Source organism: Cornus florida, unplaced genomic scaffold, assembly GCF_030987335.1.
Source record: "Cornus florida cultivar Cherokee Brave unplaced genomic scaffold, ASM3098733v1 CherokeeBrave_3.0.0_Hap2_Chr02, whole genome shotgun sequence".
Classification (NCBI taxonomy): Eukaryota; Viridiplantae; Streptophyta; class Magnoliopsida; order Cornales; family Cornaceae; genus Cornus; species Cornus florida.
The window spans coordinates 12,225,448-12,250,463 of NW_026775572.1; the positions used below are offsets into that span (position 1 = coordinate 12,225,448).

The 25,016-nt window shown below is 36.1% G+C and overlaps 3 protein-coding genes and 1 pseudogene across 3 annotated transcripts; all 4 read right to left on the reverse strand.

Moving 5' to 3' along the window:
• Window positions 1–226: 226 nt before the first annotated feature.
• LOC132293638 (DNA polymerase epsilon subunit B) lies at window positions 227–8,012 on the reverse strand. The gene is made up of 14 exons (XM_059791191.1): window positions 7,059–8,012; window positions 6,539–6,961; window positions 6,240–6,423; window positions 5,510–5,663; window positions 5,249–5,381; window positions 4,829–4,905; window positions 3,072–3,176; window positions 2,884–2,964; window positions 2,632–2,762; window positions 2,445–2,539; window positions 2,255–2,354; window positions 1,891–2,005; window positions 1,682–1,792; window positions 227–700 (listed from the first exon to the last, which is right to left on the reverse strand). Exons 2-14 carry the CDS (start codon window positions 6,708–6,710, stop codon window positions 560–562), a joined length of 1,599 nt encoding a protein of 532 aa, XP_059647174.1. The 5' UTR covers window positions 6,711–6,961; window positions 7,059–8,012; the 3' UTR covers window positions 227–559.
• Window positions 8,013–9,838: 1,826 nt separating this feature from the next.
• On the reverse strand, window positions 9,839–14,673 carry LOC132293641 (glutamate decarboxylase-like; annotated as a pseudogene).
• Window positions 14,674–15,273: 600 nt separating this feature from the next.
• Window positions 15,274–19,095, reverse strand: LOC132293637 (pentatricopeptide repeat-containing protein At1g73400, mitochondrial). Its single transcript, XM_059791190.1, has one exon. It carries the CDS (start codon window positions 16,984–16,986, stop codon window positions 15,274–15,276), a length of 1,713 nt encoding a protein of 570 aa, XP_059647173.1. The 5' UTR covers window positions 16,987–19,095.
• Window positions 19,096–19,232: 137 nt separating this feature from the next.
• Window positions 19,233–24,562, reverse strand: LOC132293639 (glutamate decarboxylase-like). The gene is made up of 6 exons (XM_059791192.1): window positions 24,304–24,562; window positions 23,997–24,201; window positions 22,218–22,418; window positions 20,781–21,249; window positions 20,212–20,264; window positions 19,233–19,924 (listed from the first exon to the last, which is right to left on the reverse strand). The coding sequence occupies exons 1-6, from the start codon at window positions 24,387–24,389 to the stop codon at window positions 19,421–19,423; spliced, it is 1,518 nt and encodes a 505-aa protein (XP_059647175.1). The 5' UTR covers window positions 24,390–24,562; the 3' UTR covers window positions 19,233–19,420.
• Window positions 24,563–25,016: the final 454 nt, after the last annotated feature.

Below are 25,016 nucleotides of genomic sequence, written 5' to 3' on the forward strand. Positions count from 1 at the left end.
ATTTCATTTCAAAATTTTAATACTAGAATCTATATGAAACGGTATATCCTTTAATTAAGGGGATTTCTTTTGCATCATGAAGTAATAGTCTCTGTCCATTTTATTTGGTTAAATTTATCCTTTAGATGAAAACTGAAACAAAACACATTAGCTCAAGTTTTATTTTATTTTTAATGAACTCTTCATAATCGTTCAGGCCACTGTCAATAACTAGTAGAGAATAAACGGAAAATAAAGACCGATGATATCAATTGAGCTAACAGTTAGAAAATAGTACATGTATGAATCTGTATCAGAAAAATAGTACATATGTGACAGTTGTACATAGAAGAAAAAAAATAATCCCTCAATATTAACCTTGATGCGAAGTGTAATAGTAATTTAATATACCTTACATTAGAAACGAAGCATAATAAATCTGATAACCTGATGATTGCTTCAACATTTGAGGAACTTCAATGCCAACAATTCCGCCGTGCAGCAGGACAAGGTGGTATAACTTCTGCACCAAACCACATTGCCGGCTAAAAGAATTATGGTGGCGGTAACCTAGTGTTGCTTACAAAGCCGACAGCTCAACTTCACGAGTGCAAGGACGATATGCCACAAAAGTGCTGTCGTTAGAGAATGAACCAGGATTAAAACACGTTATTCCTGTGTACTTGAATGCCTTCTGGTCACTTCTGTCTCCCAACACAATCTGTGTAGAAAGCCAAACAATGATACAGATGTTACACAGCTTTTGTTTGAGATTTATATTCATGTACATTCTCTGCTGGCAAAGTTAAATTCCATCTTTTTTTCAATCTGTATGAATTATGGAAAAAAACGATCTTCAGACATGCAACTTTAGGCAGAGCCCCTTTCACTTGTTAGGTCAAGCAACATTTCTCCAAGGTCTCAGTTCATCCAATTGGTCATTTAACAGTACACAATCCAGCAAATTTTCAGCAGATTCAATGTTCTGAACCGTCATTAGATTCAACATCAATTCAAGACATCTCATGTCTAACAATCATGTTTGGCATTATCCCTATCCCAATCCCAATTCAAAATATCCAAAGCTGAGAAAGAAAAGAATCTCCAGTACTAGAGAAGTAAAATAAGTTAAGTAATGTTAGAAAACTGAATTTCATAATTTTTAAACATAAAACTGCAAGTGATGACCAACATTACATGGCATTAAGTCCACCCTATGATGGATCCTATTAGGTGGACTTTCCATTTTTGGCCAGACTATTTCATGGATCAAGTGAACCTAACAGGCTGATTTGATAATTTCGGCATTTAATTTTAATCAGATTCTATCAAAATATATAACAAAAAATCCTTATCATGTTTCCAGAAAAGAATGTTCAACTTTGATGGCGAAAAATGTTCTTTAGTAGATAGCAATAAATAAATAAATAAACAAACAAACAAACAACATATTCATATTCTCAGACGTGACAGTAGAAACATGACAATTAATTTTCAAGCTTGAAGTCGTGTATCCTTATCATGTTTCCAGAAAAGAATGTTCAACTTTGATGGCGAAAAATGTTCTTTAGTAGATAGCAATAAATGAATAAACAAACAACATGCGCATAGTCTCAGACGTGACAGTAGAAACATGACAATTAATTTTCAAGCTTGAAGTCGTGTCCTTTAATAGATAGCAAAAAGAGAAATGAACAAGTACCGTATGTGGAATTGGATAAAGGTGGAGACAGTGATCATAATTCCAGATAATGGGTTGCACAGTCAGAGGGAGGGGGCAGAGATGACTTTGATGCGTTATGGTAGCAACAAGCTGTAACAAAATTCCAAACCTGATTAGCATTGTAGGGCCCCACCAATCATAGGATCACTCTAACATACAAAATGGAGAATGGGAAAGAACAAACTCACATGCTCAAAAGGATCACTAGTTTCTTCTGTTGAAGGAGTCATCAGACATGACCTACGCATTCTATAAAGCAGATCCTGACGGAAAAATACGATTTCTTGCGTGTAAAACTTGATTCTGGGTTCAAAAATGAGGAAGTGTTAAACAGTTGAGCAATTAAAAAATGAATCACTAGCTATGTCAGTCAGTCAAGTCACAGTAGTAACATCATAAGAAATACATCCTCATGATTTGATCATAGTATGGCCCTCGGGATTTATAAAAATTGAATCCAAACATCATCAGATAGTGTGGAGCATGAGGATGCCCTCCAGAGGACTGCTTATCCTCATTGATGTTTACGCAGCAACTAGCCGGACAGATTACCTGCAAGGATTTGTTGCGAATATGGTATTTGGAATGAGCTTCTGAAGTTCTTCAGTTAAGTATTTTGGTAAAGCACACCTAGGTAGAACAGTTGAAGGACCTGAAAATGCAGACAAGCAGAATGTCTGTAAGTAATACAACGTTAGTCCAGGAAAACTTGAATGAGCATGTAATGATCAACTTAACACACCTGGATCATCAGGACCAGGAATAAAAAGAAATCTACTTTGCTCCTTTAATCGTGGATGGGCTCCAATCATTTGCCCAAGCTTTCCGAACTGCAATCTGCATTCCAAATTTTTTTTTTTTGTTGGTTTTATTTATTCCAACAATAAAATTTACCACAAGTAATATGATAATATCTTATCCACGCTCACCTGAGACTAGAAAAGGAATGAAAGGAAAGATTACATGGATGTGAACAGAAATTTCCCATGAAAACAAATAGAGAAGGAACGACCTCTACATTCTCGTAACCATCTAAGACAGTCTCTAGCTTTCCCATGGTCTTCTCTACGGACAAGATGACACTGAGATTAGTCAATATTACTCACAAAAACACCTAAAAAAGATTTAAGAATAAAATAATATAAAACCTAAACAACAAATATATAATAGACATAAATTACCTCCTCATTGTCTAGCCAAACATCAGACAGTACCACAAACATGTCATTCACTGCATTCTTTTCTAGTTCTGCAAGTCTCAGCTATTGGAAATGTATAGGAAGACTAAATAATAATTCTTGGCCATTAAAGGAAGTGCTAGAAATGCTTTTGTAATTATGATTATCATTGAAGGCCAGAAAAAGGATACAGTTTCCTCTTTTGTTAGCGTACCACTTCCAAATAAGTCAAGTCCGCCAAATAATGCAATTGTCTTATCTCTGTCCTCTAATGGAGGAAATCCACATGTTTTCACCTACATATTATTTGACAGTAAGTTAATTATAATGATAATAAAATTTAACAAGAATTTAATGTTTCAGGAATTCAACCACACATGTCTTTAATGATCATAAAATAAATTGGCAGTCAGCTGTGACGGTTGACAACCAGAGGTGGAGCTGGGATCGTAAAAAAGTTGGAGTTGAAGCTCAGGCTATTTTTTAACCACAGTCAATCCAATTATATCAAGGCATGTAATTCTTTCAGCAAGTTTTGGCCATTTCATCCAGTGATCAAATGTGTTGATGAATGAATCTGCTCCTGGTGTAGTTAATGATTCTATTCACAATAATACGGGTATAACTGTTTAGGGAGATACATGATTGATGGATATTACTGTAAGAGCCTGAGATTGTTTCCCCTTTTTTTGTGGCCAAGTAACCTTGTTAGACTGGGGGTATGCCTTTGTACATTTTTTTTTTTTTTTGTTTAATATTTTATATAAATTCTTGCTTACCTTTGAAAAAGAAGATATATTAAGTTTAGAGTTCATGCTGCCTCATCATCTTGGTTGGAGACGAGCTATGTTACCCAAACTCAGGTAAGTATTGGGTGCGGGTGTCCGTTTAAAGTATCGGGTCTCCTCAAATCCAAGTCTTAAGATACGGGAATATGTGTCCAAAAGTCAGATACGGGTACATAGAGACGTATTATGGATTTAAATACCATATATGTTTTATTGTAGTGTAATTCTTAGTGCCACTGTTTTATTAAAATATACTCAATTAGTCAATTATTACTCAAATTAAATAGGATGTGATAAAAGAAAAAGGTTTTCATCTATCTTATAGATAGGAAACTCATCTTTGCTATTAAATTTGAGTCTTTATCTACTTTAATCATGCCATGTAAAACACCAGGGTGTCCGATTTGGGTTCGTGTGTGGGACACATATCCTGTACCCATACCCATGTGTCACGTTAACATGGGTACCTGAAGGCAAATAGCAGTGTCCATGTAACAGAGGAGAATTTATGCGGAGCAAACATCCTTTAATTGATCAGGAACTTGAAATGTGGCAATGTTATCCTTTTTAATCTCTTTCTCGAGTTTGAACACATTCTTAATATTCCTGACTGTTGTAAGAATTGAAATTTCATCTCCTTAATATTTTTTTGATAGTAGAGTCTTCTCGCATTATGTTTTTGGCCTTTTTAGGAGGGATGTTTGAAGATTATCAAGATGTTCCCATGCATTGCATGGGCATCCAGTATTTGATTTTATGATCAAGAAGATATAATTCTAAAAGGAACCAAATAACTAACTTTAATAAAAATAATCCAAATCTGGACAGGAATATGCCCATATGCCATACTAGTAAGGAATGATATGTAAAATTCCTGTATGACTTGTATGATAATCTTTGGTATCTATGGTTCAGGAGAATTAAACAAGGATATGTATGACGCTGTAAATGGCCAAGAAGAACCCAAATAATGGAGGCAAGATTCCTCCCGAAATGAATATTGTGATAAAACATTCCAGTGATTTATCACGTATTAAGTTTGCAAAAGCTGAAAAACCTTAATAGCAGCAAACTCTGACAATGTCTAGAAATGTTTCAAACTTGAAAAGTCAAATGCATGTGTAAAAAGAGGCCAATTGGATAGAATAATAAATACTGACCTGAAAAATACCATCCAAAAGCATCTCACCTTCTGCTAAAACTACAGTGTTTTCTGAAAAAAAACCTGTGGTTATCTTGTATTGCATGTTAAAGAAAACGATGATTTAGATCTCTGCTCTAATAGCATTTAAACCACATCGCATCCTTGCAATATATGTGTCCTTACATAAACTCAGTCACATGTCTAAGCTTCAAATATATTGGATTCCCAAACCAAGGACAAGGAGACAAGGCTAGATATTCATAATTTATTATTTAAGGAAAGTTTAAAAACACAAATGCAAGAGATCTTTTTATAAAGTTGTTTATAATGAGAACTTATATTATTTCAATTTGTATATGAGTGTATTTCCAAGCATTCAAAACAGATAATAAGTATGTTGATTAGGCAAATTAATAGATTAATGGCATAAAGGATATTGCATTAGACAAATTGATTTCAACTGCTGCCGTGAGGTCTTCCAGGTAGAAATGGCCATCTTCCAACTGAGATATTACTCCCATGACCCATCTTCTCCCTGTTAGCCCGACCAGAGACTGTATCGGAGATATCTGCCCAATATACACATAAATATACTCAGAAGCAACATTTCACATGGAAATAAAAAGTTACAGACACTTATCTGCTAAAATGTGTGAGAAGGAGAGAAATAACAAGCGAGATAGGGGGAAGGGAGTACCTCACAGCTTCCAAGCTGAGACATTCCAGTATCGAATACAGGCCTCGAAAAATTCGGGTCACGAGAAAGCCTCTGAAGCAACAAGAGAAACCTATCTCTGTACAAAGTGGCTTTTGCAGAAGCATCACCATGAATTGGAAGCCTCCCTGTGTGCCTACAAGTCAAAAGATTAGCATAACCAACACTTAATCAAATGCCAGAACCAACAACAAGAAATAAAATTTCTTGACACTGACAAATTATGTAACACCAAAGTCCACATACAAAACCCCTCTTCACAAAAAAAAAAAAAAAAAAATGTAGTTCCCTATTTGTGAGAAAGCTGAGCAAAAGATGAGTAATTTTGGTTTAAAATGGAAAAACTCTTATCACTTAAGCCAAGTATATGTACCAGTCTGATCATTTGTGCAAAATTGCTATTTTTTTTTTTTTTAACAGGGCAATTGAATTAATAGGAAACTTCACAGACCCAATATATACGTGTGTAAAATGAAAGTAGAACATTGGCATATTCTCATTAACTGTTAAAAAACCTAGACTTCTGAGAAAAGCGAGCAAAAGATAAGTAATTTTGGTTAAAAAATAGAAAAACTCTCATCATCTAAGGCAAGTATATGTGCCAGTCTGATCATTTGTGCAAAATTGCTAGTTTTTTCACAGGGCAATTGAATTAATAGGAAAATTGACAGAACCAATATGTATGTGAAATGAAAGTAGTTCATTGACATACTCGAAGAAGATCTTTCTGACGGGATCGTAGCGGAACTTTGGGACAAAGAAGGCGTCGATTATGCGGAGAGCGGATTTGTTAGGAGCGATTGAGCTGCTAGGGCTTTCATCAACGGCGGCTTCGGCTTCCAATAGAAGGCTTACGACACGATGTACGGACTCCTTGTCCAGTATGGAAGATTTCACTGCCACACCAGAGTAATCAAGAAAGACCAATAAGCAATCAAACTCACAATTAATACCAGAAGGGCAAATTGTATGTGGACTGTGTGTGTGTGAATATATAGGTAGATGAAATACAGGATTCATTTTGGAGTTCGTCGAGGAGGAGATCTAGGGCTTCGTCTTCCGCGTCCTGGAAGCGGGTCAAGAAGGACAGGATCTCATCTAGGGCTTCAACTTTGAGGGTGTAGCCTCTGATCCTGAACTTACTCTGTACCTTCTTCCTTATCTTTACCACAGCTCCACTCATCTTTCTCTATCTCTCTCCCAAGGAAGAAGATTTTCAGAGGCTTCCACTCTCTGCAGTGGCTGCTGTGGAATTGGCGGGAGACCGGCCTTCTTTACTGTGGGGAAAAATGGCGGGAACTCCTCATCAATTAGGGCTCCTTCACTTTTTATTTTTGATAAAAAAAAAAAATACATCTTTTTCTCTTGAGTAATGCTTGCATCCTGCGCAGGGAGGATGAACTCTGATGACGTGGCCACACTCCCTGCTGACACCTGTCCAACATTAAAAAATATTAAAATATGAGTAGTATCCATTTGTGCGGGTTAAACCCGTTTCTTCTTGATCTCTACCCCCTCTCTCTGTGAATACCTAAACTATATGCGCCGCAACAGAGTCAACAGACCAATTTTCACAAACCATATGATCTTAGAGAGAAATTCAACGAAGTGGGTGGTTTTATAGTCAAAAACAAAGCCGCCATGCGTGATCGAGCTCCAAATGAATGGTTGAACCCTGTTCTTCAAATCTGCAAATTCTGTCAAAAACAGGGCAGTAATGTCAAACCAGTGATTGCGGAGAAGAAGAGAGAGATAAGTTGGCTGTTCTTGCTTCCGGGTCAGATGATTGGGTGTTGTAAGCTCACGCAGTTGAAGTATTTCTGCAAACACACCAACAATAATCGATCAGGTGCCAAGGATCGAGTTCTTTATCTCACTTATCTTGGACTCTGCAAATAGCTTCAACCCAATGGCCCTTTTGATCCTTATTGATCCAAGATTCATCATATATTTTTAAGGAATTAATAATTGTTGGTTTCAAGTTTATGGGTATATATAGATCTGAATTGGGGAAATAGTATAGAAGATTTATCATGCTTCAGCGATTCATGCTCTTGGGTTGGGATCTGATGTGCACTAAAATGTAAAAATGCCATTACTAATTAAAAAAAAAAAAAAAACAAGCTATAACTATCAGCGCCGAATTGGAACTGGATCGGAGCCCTAACGCCTTCTTGACCTTGGAAGCAGCAGTGGAAGTGAGCGATCGCTGCATTGACGGCGAGCTGGACAGCAACGACGGCGACGGGATGGGGATCGGTCGGAGTTGAAGGAATTGGTAGGAATGTAGGTGAGGGGCTTCCCGGTGGAGGTGCGGCAAGCGGCAACGAAGATCTCGTAGGCGGTGTCGCGGAGGTTGGTGGCGGAGAGAGTGGGCGTGAGGTCGCCGAATGGGGAGGGGAGAACGAAGGTGGTGGCGGTAACGGCGGCGGCGGCGGCGGCGAGGCTGAAGCGGAAGCTGGTTGTTCCGGGCATGCTCTCTTTCTTTGTATTTTTGTTATTGTTTCTGGTATTTTTATCCCATGAAAGTATAATTCAAACAATTATGTACAATATTTGGCAAGGGTTAAAATTTTTACCTAGCCAAAGCACATGCTTTAATCACAATTTTTTTTTTTCAAATATATATGTCAGAGTGATTTTTCTTTAGAGTAAAACGTCTTTAATATAATCAACCAACCATATTTCATTTCATAATTAAGAATACAACTATTTCAATTGATTGTGCAGGTGTTTAATTATTCAACCATTCCCATCTCAGTTGGTTTGGTTAAATGAGTTTTAATAGGACACTTGTCACTAATAACAGATCCAAAATTGATGCTTAGGTGAAACCAATTCAAAATTGATGCTTGGGTGAAACCAAGTGGTTGTCCGAACTCCGCGAGAAGTTGAACAAAGGTTGCTAAATTGACTTATTTCTTGGATGTACCAATTTTTTGTACTATGAATTTGTACCTAGTTAATTTAAAGCTGATGAAAGTGAACAATCAAACTCTTTGTTGTGTATGTAAGAGTATTGTCTGAAAGAGCGATGCTATCATAGCCGAAGTAGCCAATTGAGGGCATCTCGAATTGGGGAATTTTTTTTATTTGGGGACATCTCATTTCGGGGAAATTTTTTTATCTGCACCCGTTGCACTCTAAACACTCATTATCAGCTAGTGTCATATATGTACGAACATGTGCATTACACTAACGAAATCTACTGTATTCTCATATATATATATATATATTTATATATTTATTTAGAATTTCAAAAAAAAAAAAAGAGACTCATGCTTATCACATCACAGTTCAAATTCTATGAGTAGTTAGCTCTTCCATTTGTAACAAACCTTACATCATTGCCATTAGCTAATCGGAATAATAAAAACAAACAAATAAATAACTTTTATCATCTGCGTATATGCTAAATTATCCAAACCGTAACGTGGACATGCCTGATTTACCACAAATTCCATATTGTTATTTTCTTGGCAGGGAAATTTAGGTTCTTGTACAAACACATCATAGAAATTGTTCAAAACCTCCACATCAGTATTTGTTAATGTGTCACTAATGGGCGGTGTGGTCCAACCAGTAGAAATGAGAAAAAATTGAAAGGTAAGGTAGGAATGATAGAAATTTTGATTGACTAGGAAGAAAATAAGGAATTGAAGTATTGAATGATATAACCATCATATTTTTGAACAATAAAATGAAAATTCAAAAGGATTATAGGCGAAAAGTCAAGAAAGACCTTCCAAGGGCCTTCTAGCCCAATGATATCTCCTCTACCTCCCAAAGTGGATGGTGAGGGTTTAAATCTCCAAAGGAATAAAGTGGGTGTGTTAGTGTGGTGTGTGTGAGTTCCTTGTCAATGAAAGAAAAAAAAAAAAAAAAAAAAAAAACAAAAAAGACCTTAGCCCCAAAGAGCAATTCCCTCCACTCCTTTCCCCTCCCTCTTCCTCCGTCAAATCTCACCATCCCTCCTCCTAGCAAGCACAGCTCAATAATTCAAAATCCTTTTACAGAGGATGCAGAAGCATTTCTAATAAGGAAAAGTCTTTCTAAGTTGAATTCAACCCAGGCCACTAGATACAAACTAGCTTTATTAGCATTGTTACTATTTCTGGATATCTTCAAAAATGAAGCAAACTGGATTCTTTGATTTCTGGGAATTGGCCAGGCAGGACAGCTGAACACCTATCCTCGACGTGTGTAGAGACACTGCTTTCACTTCATTGTCACATGTAACAAACAGTGCCTTAAATATGCTACTTTTGAAATCCACTGTAAGATTTCAAAGTGCTCAAAGTAAAATAACAATGAAGATCAACTAAATCTTTATTCTTAACTGAAAAACAAAATAACATCAGCAGTAACGAAAGAAACCCTTTAAATATCTGCTGTCACATGCATTGAACAGAGTATCAAAAATTCAAGCCACAGTTTAGGCTGCGTCACTATCAGATTTCATGGTCCCATAATAGCAGTCTCTTTGGTGCTTCTTTTCACATGATGCCCACTGCCCTTGCTGTCCTGTGTTTCATCCACAAACACGGTGACATGGGCAGCTTTAGTAGTACCGGACACTCGGGGAGGCAACATGTCCATCTCCTTCATGACTTTCTCAATATCTGAGAGAAGTCTCTCTGCCAGGCTGCGGCTGAAGTCCTCTCTAATCACAATCTGCAGGACTGCAACGTCTCGGGCATTGGGTGGCATTGTGTACGCTGGAATGATCCATCCAAACTTTCTCAGGCTCTCGGATATTTCAAACACAGTGTGATTGCTGCTGTCTTTGAGAGCAAATGCCACCAAAGGTACCCCCACGTCTTTGGAGACAATCTCAAACAGCCCCGTCTTTAATATCCCTTCTTTCAGCACCTTTGCATTCTTCATGCAATTCTCCATTATGTTCTTGTAGCCCTATTGACAAGAACGAAAAAAAATTGTGGTATACTAGAAATTGAACGTCCACAATAAAAACCAACCAATATTGAGCAAGCTATGCCCCAATAATAGTAAAACGAAAAACAAGTTTCAAAATAAAATTTTCAATCAAATTGATTCGACGATGATATCAAATTTTTTTAGTATCTTTCTTTAATTGCATTTAAATAACATGGTATCTCTCAATGCATCAAATCTGATCTTGGAGGACACTGGAGAGATGTCAAAATGTCAAGAGACACTGTGATCAGAAGAATTACCTCAAAGCCAAGCCTTATGAACTGATAGTATTGGGCAATTATTTGGCTGGAGCCTGCCCATTTTAAAAGGAGAAAAAATCAGAAAGTAATATTTAAAGTCTGCAAATTGTAAGTTGTAGGCAGAAAATAATCAATAAATAGCGAGCTTGCACAGTAACCACAATAGCAATCAGTACCCACATTTAGCACAATCAAAAATCACACGATCATCTCAAGCCAACATCTGTATAATGGAATGTGTTCCAAGTCTTGAATGTTAAAAATTAAACATGCTCTCTGGAAAAATAACCACTTGTTTTCAGTGTAATAATGCATTTTTTGCTCGACCATAGTAACAAGAAGGTGAATAGTTTGACCCAATCCTGCGGGTTAAATAGGTTGGTTTTTTCTCTGGCGCAATTCCTCTGAATCCAATGCCAATATTAGATTTGTGACATAGTTTCGAAAATTGTTAAATTAATCTTTATGCTTATGAATCATCATCGTGATGAACAGGCAAAAGGCGGTCCCACATTATTTGTTAGGAGTTATAGCTAGAAAGGAGTTACCTTTAGAGAAGTTGAGGGTGAAAGTGGGTTGATCAGATCCAAGGTAGTTGATATGAAAGACAAGCTCATCAGGCAGGTCCTCCTTGCTTCTCCACACAACCCAGCCAACACCAGCGTACATGAGGCCATACTTGTGACCACTGACATTGATGCTCTTCACTAATGGCAAATGGAAATCCCAATCGAGATTTGGGTACAAAAATGGAGCAATGAACCCTCCACTGGCAGCATCAACATGAATTGGTGTGTTCCATCCAGTTTCCTTATTCTTTTTGGTGAGAAAATCATTAAGAAGCTTTACGTCCTCAAACTCTCCGTTCAGGGTAGACCCCAGGATTGCGGCAACACATATGGTATTTACATCCACCATCTCCACTGCTTCCACAGGATCCATTACATAGTATCCTTTTTTCAGTTTCACCTCCTTCAATTCAACCTCAAAGTACCTGGCAAATTGCTCCCAGCAGACCTGTGAAGAATAAAAATTTTGTCTGGATTTTTCAAAACAGAGATAAAAGAAAAAAAAAAGATCTAACTTCCCTGTATAATTACTAAATAAAAGCAATATAAAGGTGACATTACAATTGATGTTAATTTGAATCAACCACATTTGAAACCATTGGCTAATTTCCTTTTAAAAAAATAAAAAATTAAAGCTATGATTTCCATTATGTAATGAGTGGAGAGAAATATAATAATTAGATCCTCATGAACATCAAGTATATATATGGCTCTAATATACACAGACCCAAACTGAGGTAATTGTTCAATATGAGAATCGTCTCACGAAATATACAGAACTGGAGTAACAATAACATCTCCCACAAACAAGTACATGTTACTACTAAATATAACCGGATTATATTCTGTTTATAATCGGAGATTCATGATGATGCAATGTGAGAATATTGTATGAGTAGGCTGTGTTCACTTGGCGAAACAAGTGGTAGGCATGTTAAAGTAAACAAATATGCAAGTGCGGTATATGGCATCATCATGTGTATTTGACATTATGTTGCACAAGCTCTCATACTCTAATCGACATCTTCATGTGTGTCGGTCCAAGCTGTTACCACTGCACCCAGCAATGACATTTAGGTGCCTAACTCAAGCAACTGCACAAAAATATTAGCCCTAATTTTCTAGTCTTCGATCACAACTGTAATGGTCAGAATGACTAATTAGTTAGAACAACATCTATCACAAAAGAAAGGTTCATGGAACATTGAACAAAGACATAACATTGATGTCTAATACGCTATGAAAACAAAGTAAGAGAAACTAAAAACTTCTTAAAGGAATATCTTACTGATCATGCATGACAATTAAATGATTAGACAATGCCAATTTATTTCCAAGAATTATAATGAAATACATATATATAAAAGAAGCAAATGCATTAATTTACCTGCACGTTTGCTCCAGTGACAATGTTGGGCTTGTCATAGGGTTTGCCTTCTGATTGTCTCTTATGCTGCCACTTTCTTTTAAAGGCAAGACCAGCAAGCATTATGGCCTCTGATGAACCCACAGTTGCCACACCTACAGCCGTTTCACCGTCCTCAAGAGGGGCATGGAACATACGGCTATCATATTAACACATCGGTTCTGCATGATTAAGATTATTTGATTATAGAGAACAAAGAGCGAGTATAATCAAAATTAAGTTGTACAGTTTTGAAATCCAAAATTATATTATCACATGAAAGCCATCAATGTCATATGACAACCAATGCCTGCAATCCTTTGTATCAGATAGTTTTTTTTTTTAGGTAACTGGGTATCCGGGGTTTTGCCCCGACTAAATCCCCAGACAAAAGAGCATTCAAATAGTTGGGCTTGTATCAGTTTTTTAACCAATGCTTGCAATCCTTTGGATCAGTTTTTTTTTTTAGGTAACTGGGTATCCGGGGCTTTGCCCAGGACTAAATCCCCGGACAAAAGAGCATTCAAATAGTTGGGCCCTTCTAATGCCATTACCTTTCTTTATTTCTTACAGGATATAAAAAAGGAGTATTTTGAAGAAATGCTAGTTCAGTAAATGCCTCAATTTGTATAAAATGATTAGGCAATTCAAATACTTTTAATTTGTTTACGGAAAAAAATGAGTATTGCAAAGATATTGTAGATCAGCGAAATTTGTATGCTAATGATGATTTCAAGAAGCCAAATATAAAGATTGGTCACATTACAAATTCAACTCAAAAAGTTACACCAACTCATCTGCAGACTAACCAGGTGAAAGTAAAGCAATGTTACAGAAATTTATATGATATCATAGTCCTTGTAAGGCTCTATAAATTTACCCAACCCAACATTGACAGACCTCATGCATTGTGCTTACCCTTTTTTTTTAGTCCTTAAAATTCATTTAGTCTCTCGAGTCAATAATGACAAGAGTATGGAGTAGTCGTTGTGACATTTGTATTTCCCAAAAAAATCTTAAGAATTAAAAAATTCTTCAATTTATTATTATTATTTTTTTTTCTCTTTTTATGATCAAGAACTACGAGCCGAGAAAAATATACAATATCCGGGTACCAATCAAAAACAAAATGGATCATCTGATTTACCTATCAACATTATCCTAGATTCCTACTACATAAGGTCCATTTTTGGGTAACACTTTTTTTTCATCTAGGAAACTTCCTGCCACATCCAAGGATAGTTGTTGAGTACTAATGTTGCTCTGCTTAAGCCATCTAAAACTTCAATTTCAAACAGTAGAGACAATTATGAGAGTATTGTATGAGGAAACCTCGTGAAAGTATTAGATACTGTAATAGATAAGAGTACAATACACAGTGAGAATGGGAAATATCTAAGGGCTGACATGGAGGGAAATTTTTGTCCTTTTAACAAAAAAACAAGAAAGGGACCAAAGTGTAATCTAATCCGAAATTATTCATAGATGTAGACACACCCCATTTTTTCTTTTTCTTTTTCTTTTTTTAAGAATATATTCTCTCCGAATTGGAATAGCCCTCCTCCACATCTCTCTCTCTCTCTCTCCAAAGCCTAAGGTGCTCTCCAAAGTCCATATACAGAAGTTTATGATGGTTTTATTTATTTATTTATTAAGTCTCGTGCTTGTCCAAACCATGAAAACCAGATTTCTTGGACAATTTTTTTTTGAATTATTTTCAAACTAATCAAATAAATCCTAAAAATTTTATTTTCTTTCCATTAATTTTACTTTCTTTCACTTTTCCGTTTCACAGTTAATTTTTTTGTCTAAACAAAGGATATTACAAGAAAAAGGGAGGGAGTGGAAAAAATTGAAACCTGGAACTCGGTGGTGACAGGATACTCATCCATGTCAACGTAATTTTTGTTGATGGAGGCTATGATGAGCTTATTGCACTCGGGTTCCACATGCAATGAACAGAGCATCCAGGATTTCAAGCCACCGTTTGGGCTGCGTCACTATCAGTTTTCATGGTCCCATAATAGCACATCAACGCCCCTCAAAAAATACCTTGAATATCATATACGAACAGGTGAAGCATTAGACACGAGAAGTGAGTTCATATACAGTAAATTTTAAAAAGAAAAATCAAGGATGCTCGTTTTCTACCTGACCAAACACATGAAAGAAAGAAAACATGCATTGGACTTCCTTCCACGATGACATTCTACCCCCTAAATGCAAATGAGAATACACTTTGTCAATATCAAGTTTAAAATTCAACTGCAGATGCTTTATCCAAATTATGATGGGAACATTCAGGGAGTTACCTAGTCTTGTGGCAATATGTTATAAGTTCAAGACATCAATTTAGCAAAACAACTAGGCAAGAATTTCGGCTCTAGATGTGTATTGCGAATTCATGCATCATTTGCAGCCAAGGCATTGATCTAGAGTTGTGGTAATGAGGCCTCATTTCTTGTTCCCATTCAGATTTCTCAAACAGCTAGCAATAGAGTGTAGCAGGGAGCTATAGACACATATCATTCAACATTTCAGAACACATAACAAATATTATTACTTTTGCATCTACTACTTTCCTCTTAAGCTCATGCTCTTCCGCTTCTGACTCACTGCAAAACGGCGTGCCATAGCAGGATTGTAGAATTTCCTCATATGCTCAGATAGCCTATGAATGGCTTGGAGATTACCGATCCCAGAAAGCTGCATCAGGAAGGAATCAAAATTTCGATATGGCAATTTCATTCCCCTATTTACAACTTCTTCCAAAAGAAAGCAGGCATCCTTTGTATTATTGGAACCAAAAAGTCCTTCAATCATCACACAATAACTATCTGTATCCCGTGCACAGCGCCTCTTATCCATCTCATTCCATGTCTCAAAGGCCCCATCGATATCACCCATCTCAAAAAACATTGTAATTAGCATATTAAAAGTATGCACACTAGGCACACAACCCACCTCAATCATTTTTCCATAAAGCCTAAGCGCTTCATCACTGTTCCTATTGTCACAAAGAACCTTGAGAAAACAGTTGTAAGTAACTATATCGGGAGGGTAACCTTTGTTTCCCATCTCTTCCAAGAATTTGTAAGCTACATCAACATCCCTGGCCAAATACAAGCCTTCAATCAAATCCTTGTACGTTGCAACATCAGGGAGACATCCACTGTTTATCATGTCCCCTAGAAGTTTAAAGCATTCTTCCATTTTGTTGCTTTGGGCAAATGCCACAATCATGATTGCATATGTTTTTGAAGTGGGAGAAGAAAAGGTTGAGCCTTTCTTTCTCATGAACTCCAATAGTTCAACAGCCTCAGACACCATCCCAGCTTTGCAGAAGGTATCAATGGCAGTATTGTAAGTGAAATTGTCGGTTGTATGACCCATTTTGATCATATCTTCAAGTATCATCATACCTCTGGTTGGGTTTCTGACTCTACACCACCCAAAAAACAAAATATTGTACGTGTTAGCATCCGGTTTGACCTTATTTTTAATCCTCTTAAACATCGCTTCCGCATCCTCAACAAGACTGCACTTGCACAAAGCATCCAAAAGCAAGTTAAAGGCATTGATCTCCGGCTGCGTCTTCACCCTTATTTTTTTCTTCTTGGCAAATTTCTGAAGATGGGTCAGATGCTTTTCGGTGTATTGTCTCAAAATGGTTAACAGAACTTCGACAGGAACCGAAGTTTTGTTTTTTCTCTTCATGTAATCAAGAAGATCACAAACAATCCGAAATTGTTTAACCTTGTATTTCGTACTAGATAGTATGTCAATTATCTCATTAAACACCCGAGATTCAATAGAAAAAAATTCTTGATGCCCCACCCAAGTAAAGAATCTAAAGGCTAATTTCTCCTGGAAACGAAGCCTCCCAAGGACTTCCATGACCAATGCAGTGGTCAGTTTTATGCTAACTTGGTCAAGTGCTCTCTCCATATTATGCTCAGGACTGGAGTGGTCTATAATAGTTTCGTAGAGCTTATTGCCATCATCTGTACAACTATCAGGTGTTTGATCTAATGCCTCAGCTTCCAAAGGAGGCGAGGAAAGTGAGGAATTAACAGCTAAATTCGAACAGGAACGAAAACCAAAAGGCCAATTGATATTCCAAAGACGAGGACTAAATCTAAGTGATGATGGTGTTGGATGATGATGGTGATGAAATGAACATTGAAAGATTGGTGAAGTTACGATTCTGGAGAAATTGTAAATAAGAAGACGACTAGTAGAAGTATATGAATACGCAATAGTCGAACGAACTGAAATTCGCAACATTGCACAATCAAGAAAGAGCAAATGAGTATATATATATATATATATATATATATATATTTAGAGAGAGAGAAAGGACAGAGAGAGAGGAGGCACCTCAATGAATCCGTGATGAGATGTGGAGAATCAAAAATAAAGAGAAATGTGTTATTGAGCAGCACAGACGATGCAATACCCAGATCCTTGAGCAAATTGTTTGATTCGGAAGCCTAAACCTATGAGAGAGAAATTGATATTTTATATTTATAGTTTGATTTTTTTTTTTTTTAACTTAGCAGATTGTATTTTTTTGTTCAACCTATTGGACACAATTTGGGCCTACTCGGGCCAGGACACAATGACACACTATCAGTGGGGCTACAATAACCGTTAATTTATTTATTTATGTTTTTACAATAAGTTGAAGTTAGGAAATTTCGATTGATGAGTAGAAATACAATATAAATAAATTTTCTGGCTAAATATATATATATATAAATAAATTTTCTTTTTCTTTTTCTTTTTCTTTTTCTTTTTTTTTTTTTTTTTGTTAGTTTTTGGCAGATTCTGAGAAAAATTATTTTTATGGTTTTCAAAATTTTGGCCTAAATCCTTCCAGATTTACCAAATTAAGCAGATTTATGGAGGGATTTTGGAAATTTAAAACTACTAAATACGTATTTTTTTACTATTTAATTTATTACAAATCTTCCACAACAAGACTCCAATAGTGTTTGATAAAATCTAGCAGTTAATCCATCAGGTTGCCTGAATATTAAAAGTTTAAAACTACCTACTGATATTCAATTTTTTTGGATGGCCATCATTCAACAAATTTTTAATTTTTAATTTGATGCTTTGGATTAGTGTTTTTGTTTACTAAAAATCTTACAACCCAAAAAGAGATTATTAACCAAGGTATTGGAATTTTAAATCACTTGGGCTGTGCCTCATGAAATATCATTTTTAAAATCTGACTGTTAGTGTAAACAATTCTTTGAGTTTTCATAACCCCCCAACAAAACAAAAAAAAAAAAAAAAAAAAAAAACCTCATAAATAGAATAATAATACACAATAAGAAACAATTTGAGACTATATTAAAGAAATCAACCAATTTTGAGCAAACTTTGGACCATATTAAAAAAAAGATATGGATCATCTCCGGCTTTCTTTAAAACTTATCTGAATCATTGGTCACATCTCCCTCAACCTCTGTCTCTCTCTCTCTCTAAATTTTAGATACAAGACCAAATTTTTCTCTTTCCTTTTTAATAACTTCCATTACCCAAATTTCGCTTGTGGGAATCGGCTGCCAAGTTCTTCTTGTGCTTCTTACCGTTGGTTTAAGATGATATATTTTTATAAATAATGAATGAAGTCGGCAACGATGTCTCCAACAAGAGCAGACAATGTTGATGAACTTCCTCACGCCTGTAAAAAAAAAACTTCCTCACACCTCTAAAACATGTCTCCTTACTGTTTCTCTCATTAACGGTGTTCCTGAATCAAAAAAGCCACTTGGAGTTGGGCCTAGAACGAACTTAAGATTGTCTTCCTCGTGCAGTGCAGAGAGTGATCTAAGATCGTCATCTTCCTCTTCATTATTTATTATTATTATTATTATTTGTTCTAGAATTAATCATTATTTTTCTTTTATATATATGTGTGTGTATATATTATTTTTATAAATATATCTTCTGAACTGGTGGCGGATTCAGCAAGTAAAATTTGGATACACATGGAAGTTATTAAAAAGGGTTGAGAAAATTTTGGTCATGTATCTAAAATTTAGAAAGAGACGTTGAAAAGAGAGAGAGAGATGTAAATGTCACAAACGACGTGTCCTAATGAATGACATTTTAATATTAGCCTCACATTAATTTTGGAGAAAGTAGGAGAGAGATATCCGCGAAAAAGATCCGTATCCTATTAAAAATGGGTCAGTAAAAGCACCCAGTCACTTAAATTTTAAACTAATTTTTTTTTTTTTTTTACAATTTAAAACTCAAAACAATGATTTGATGCTCATAAACATAGTAGCTATAAAGCTATGTAAGGGGCTTGACTGACCAACTGTTTATGCACTTTATTAATAATAGAACCACCCAAAGGTTCTGTATTTAATTATGTATTTGAATGGATTAGCACTTCCGGTTGCAATACAAAATATGCAATACCTTAGGGTAGCGGTTATTGAATATCCCGACAAATTAAATTGCCTCCCGGAGTACCCAGTAACCGAGTTTTCACATGTCTAGGAAGAGAAAACTTCACAAACCAAATATATATCAAATAGTAATCTCATGAGTTAGGATTATTCACCTGATTTTGAAAGGTACCATACACATTTTCAAGAGAAAATCATACTACTACAAAGGCAATGGCAATGCAATCCACACAAAAACAAGGGTAGAGAAGGACCGAGCAAAAGCTTGCACAAGGGCGACTTACTGAGACTTAGCAGGGTCCATTAGTCTTCTTACCCTCTGCAATTCTTCTCCAATGCCCAAGTACTTCTTCAGCAGTCTCATTGCTGCTTCTTTTCACATGATGCCCACTGCCCTTGCTGTCCTGTGTTTCATCCACAACCGCGGTGACATGGGCAGTTTTAGTAGTACCGGACACTCGGGGAGGCAACATGTCCATCTCCTTCATGACTTTCTCAATGTCTGAGAGAAGTCTCTCTGCCAGGCTACGGCTGAAGTCCTCTCTAATCACAATCCGCAGGACTGCAACGTCTTGGGCATTGGGTGGCATTGTGTATGCTGGAACGATCCATCCAAACTTTCTCAGGCTCTCGGATATTTCAAACACTGTGTGATTGCTGCTGTCTTTGAGAGCGAATGCCACCAAAGGTACCCCCACGTCTTTGGAGACAATCTCAAACCGCCCCGTCTTTAATATCCCTTCTTTCAGCACCTTTGCATTCTCCATGCAATTCTCCATTATGTTCTTGTAGCCCTATTGACAAGAAAGAAAGAAAAATTGTGGTATACTAGAAATTGAACATCCACAATACAAACCAACCGATATTGAGCAAGCTATGCCCCAGGAGTAGTAAAACGAAAAACAAGTTTCAAAATAAAATTTTCAATCAAATTGATTCGATGATGAAATCAATTTTTTTTTAGTATCTTTCTTTAATTGCATTCAAATAACATGGTATCTCTCAATGCATCAAATCTGATCGTGCAGCACACTGGAGAGACATCAAAATGTCAAAGAGACAATGTGATCAGAAGAATTACCTCAAAGCCAAGCCTTATGAACTGATAGTATTGGGCAATTATTTGGCTTGAGCCTGCCAATTTTAAAAGGAGTAAAAATCAGAAAGTAATATTTAAATTCTGCACATTGTAAGTTGTAGGCAGAAAATAATCAATAAAAAGCGAGCTTGCACAGTAACCACAATAGCAATCAGTACCCACATTTAGCACAATCAAAGATCACTCGATCATCACAAGCCTACATCTGTAGAATGGAATGTGTTCCAAGTCTTGAATGTTAAAAACTAAACATGCACTCTGGAATAATAACCACTTGTTTTCAGGTCATATTAGGGGAAAAATTATAGGGATGCGCATTTTTTGCTCAACCATAGTGACAAGAAGGTGAATAGCTTGACCCAATCCTTCGGGTTAAATAGGTTGGTTTTTTCTCTGGTGCAATTCCTCTGAATCCAATGCCAATATTAGATTTGTGATATAGTTTCGAAAATTGTTAAATTAATCTTTATGTTTATGAATCATCATTGTGATGAACAGGCAAAAGGCGGTCCCAAATTATTTGTTAGGAGTTATAGCTAGAAAGGAGTTACCTTTAGAGAAGTTGAGGGTGAAAGTGGGTTGATCAGATCCAAGGTAGTTGATATGAAAGACAAGCTCGTCTGGCAGGTCCTCCTTGCTCCTCCACACAACCCAGCCAACACCAGCGTACACGAGGCCATACTTGTGACCACTGACATTGATGCTCTTCACTAATGGCATACGGAAATCCCAATCGAGATTTGGGTACAAAAATGGAGCAATGAACCCTCCACTGGCAGCATCAACATGAATTGGTGTGTTCCATCCAGTTTCCTTGTTCTTTTTGGTGAGAAGATCATTAAGCAGCTTTACGTCCTCAAACTCCCCGTTCAGGGTAGACCCCAGGATCGCGGCAACACATATGGTATTTTCATCCACCATCTCCACTGCTTCCACAGGATCCATTACATAGTATCCTTTTTTCAGTTTCACCTCCTTCAATTCAACCTCAAAGTACCTGGCAAATTTCTCCCAGCAGACCTGTGAAGCATAAATATTTAGTCTCGATTTTCAAAACACAGATAAAAAAAATAATAATAAAATAATAATAATAATAATAAAGAACTAACTTCTCTGTATAATTACTGAATAAATGCAATATAAAGGTCATATTACAATTGATGTTAATTTGAATCAACCACATTTGAAACCATTGGCTAATTTCCTTTTAAAAAAATAAAAAATTAAAGCTATGATTTCCATTATGGAATGAGTGGAGAGAAATATAATAATTAGATCCTCATGAACATCAAGTATATAAATGGCTCTAATATACAAAGACCCAAACTTGGGTAATTGTTCAATATGAGAATCGTCTTACGAAATATACAGAACTGCAGTAACAATAACATCTCCCACAAACAAGTACATGTTAATACTAAATATAACCTGATTATATTCTGTTTATAACCGGAGATTCATGATGATGCAATGAGAGAATATTGTATCAGTAGGCTGTGTTCACTTGGTGAAACAAGTGGTAGGCATGTTAAAGTAAACAAATATGCAGGTGCCCGTATATGGCATCATCATGTGTATTTGACATTATGTTGCACAAAATAGCAGCTCTCATACTCTAATCGACATCATCATGTCTGTCGGTCCAAGCAGTTACCACTGCACCCGGCAATGACATTTAGGTGCCTAACTCAAGCAACTGCAAAAAAATATTAGCCCTAATTTTATAGTCTTCGGTCACAACTGTAATGATCAGAATGACCAATTTGTTAGAACAATATCTATCACAAAAGAAAGGTTCATGGAACATTGAACAAGGCATAACATTGATGTCTTATACACTATGAAAACAAAGTCACATAAACTAAAAACTTTTTAAAAGAATATCTTACTGATCATGAATGACAATTAAATGATTAGACAATGCCAATTTATTTCCAAGAATTATAATCAAATACACATATATAAAAGAAGCAAATGCATTAATTTACCTGCACGTTTGCTCCAGTGACAATGTTGGGCTTGTCATAGGGTTTGCCTTCTGATTGTCTCTTATGCTGCCACTTTCTTTTGAAGGCAAGACCAGCCAGCATTATGGCCTCTGATGAACCCACAGTCGCCACACCTACAGCTGTTTCACCGTCCTCAAGAGGGGCATGGAACAGACGGGCTATCATATTAACGCATCGGTTCTACATGATTAAGATTATTTGATTATAGAGAACAAAGAGCGAGTATAATCAAAATTAAGTTGTACGGTTTTGAAATCCAAAATTCTATTCATCACATGAAAGCCATAGATGTGATTTGACAACCAATGCCTGCAATCCTTTGTATAAGATATATATATATATACTTTTTTTAGGTAACTGGGAATCCGGGGCTTTGCCCCCGACTAAATCCCTGGACAAAAGAGCATTCAAATAGTTGGGCCCTTCTAATGCCATTACCTTTCTTTATTTCTTACAGAATATAAAAAAGGAGTATCTTGAAGAAATGCTAGTTCAGTAAAATGCCTCAATTTGTATAAAATGATTAGGCAATTCAAATACTTTCTAATTCGTTTAAGGAAAAAAAAGAAATGAGTATTGCAAAGATATTGTAGATCAGTGAAATTCGTAGGATAATGATGATTACAAGAAGCCAAATATAAAGATTGGTCACATTGCAAATTCAACGCAAAAAGTTACACCAACTCATCTGCAGAATAACCAGGTGAAAGTGAAACAATGTTACTAAATTTTGTATGATATCATAGTCTTTGTAAGGCTGTATAAATTTGACTCTCTCTGGACCCAACATTGACGGGTCCTTGTGCATTGTGCTTACCGTCCTTAAAATTTATTTAGTGTCTCAAGTGAATAATGACAAGTATGGAGCAGTTGTTGTGACATTTGTATTTCCTAAAAAATTCTTAAGAATAAAAAAATTCTTCAATTTTTTATTTTTATTTTTCTCTTTTTATGATCAAGACCTGTGTTAGGAGCTGATAAAAATATATAATAAACCAGGTAGCGGTTGTTGGATGTCCTGGCCAATAAAAAACAAACTGGATCTTCTGTTCCTAAAATCCTAATTCTACAAAAGCCCCATTTTTGGTTAACACATTTTTTTTTTTTTTTCATCTAGGAAACTTCCTGCCACATCCAACGTAATGATGATGGATAGTTGTTGAGTACACATGTTGCTTTGCTAAAGCCAACAAAAACTTCAATTTCAAACAGTAGACACAATTATGAGAGTACAATGCACAGTGAGAATGGGAAATATCTAAGGGCTGACATGGAGGGATATTTTTGTCCTTTTAATAAATAAATAAAAAAAAAACAAGAAAGGGACCAAAGTGTAATCTACTCCGAAATTATTCATAGACGTAGACACACCCCATTTTTTATTTTTTCTTTTGCCTTCATCTTTTTTTAAGTATATATTCTTCCCAATTGGGATAGCCCTCCTCCACACATCTCTCTCCAAAGCCTAATGTGCTCTCCACAAGTCCATATACAGAAGTTTATGATGGTTTTTCTTTTTTAATTTATTAAGTCTCGTGTGCTTGTCCAAACCATGAAAGCAAGACTTCTAGCTTGAACAATATTTTTGAAATTTTTTCATACTAATCAAATAAATCCTAAAATTTTTATAATCTTTCCATTAACTTTACTTTCTTTCACTTTTCGGTTTCACAGTTGAAATTTTTTCTAAACAAAGGGATCTTACAAGAAAAAGGGAGGGAGAGAGAGAAAATACACAATTAAGAAAAGAATTGAAACCTGGAACTCGGTGGTGACAGGATACTCATCCATGTCAACGTAATTTTTGTTGATGGAGGCCATGATGAGCTTATTGCACTCGGGTTCCATCCAAGTGGTCACAAACGACGCCAGATTCAGCCTGGGGTTCCCATCCAGCATCAGCTCATCGTGTATTATCTGATATGCCGCTTCCTTCGGTACTGGCTGCTCACCCATCTCGAACCTACACATTGTTTACATATCTGTCGTCATCACCGGCCCACTCTCTGTAGATATTTTCTGCTTTATATACTCCATAAAACGGAAAAACGACCAAGAAACTAACCTGGGAAGTGAAGTGCGGACATATCTGGAAGCGAAAGTACAGTCCAAGTGACCGCCGGAGTCCTTAATGGTGGTCGTTAACACCATTTTTCTTTTCTTTCAGAGAGATAAAAAGAGGAGGTGACAGGTGAATTATAATTATGTAAGAGATAGATAGATAGATAGATAGATAGATAGGTGTTGGAGATAATTATAGTGGTTTGGAAATTAAGATGACTGTGCATTGGCACCCACCCGACGTTTCTCAACAATGAGTAAACTTAAAGGATTGCCGACCGCTACGTGATGGGACTGATAGGTAGTAGTTAATAATGGGGATGTGTGAATTGGAAGAATAGACAAGCAGAAAATTAAGGGCCAAGACTTTTTTGGATCGCCACGTCTAGTCCTACCACCTGTCCGCCACGTATCCATTTTTGGCACTGCCATTAAAAGTAGAGAAAAAACGTATCACCATTCTTCTCTCACTTCAGATTCTTTGTTTTTTTTTTTTTTTTTGCCGACTCACGGAGTAATTATTGAAATAAATAGAAATATTTTTAGATGGAGAAAAATTTTGATAGAGATTTCATTGATAATAATTCTTAGTTTTATTTAGAAAATAGTAATTAGTAACATAATTACACAAATTAGATTTTGAAAGAACAACAACTCCTAAAATAATTTTGATAATAATAATTAATAATTCTGATAATTAAAATTATAATATTAAAT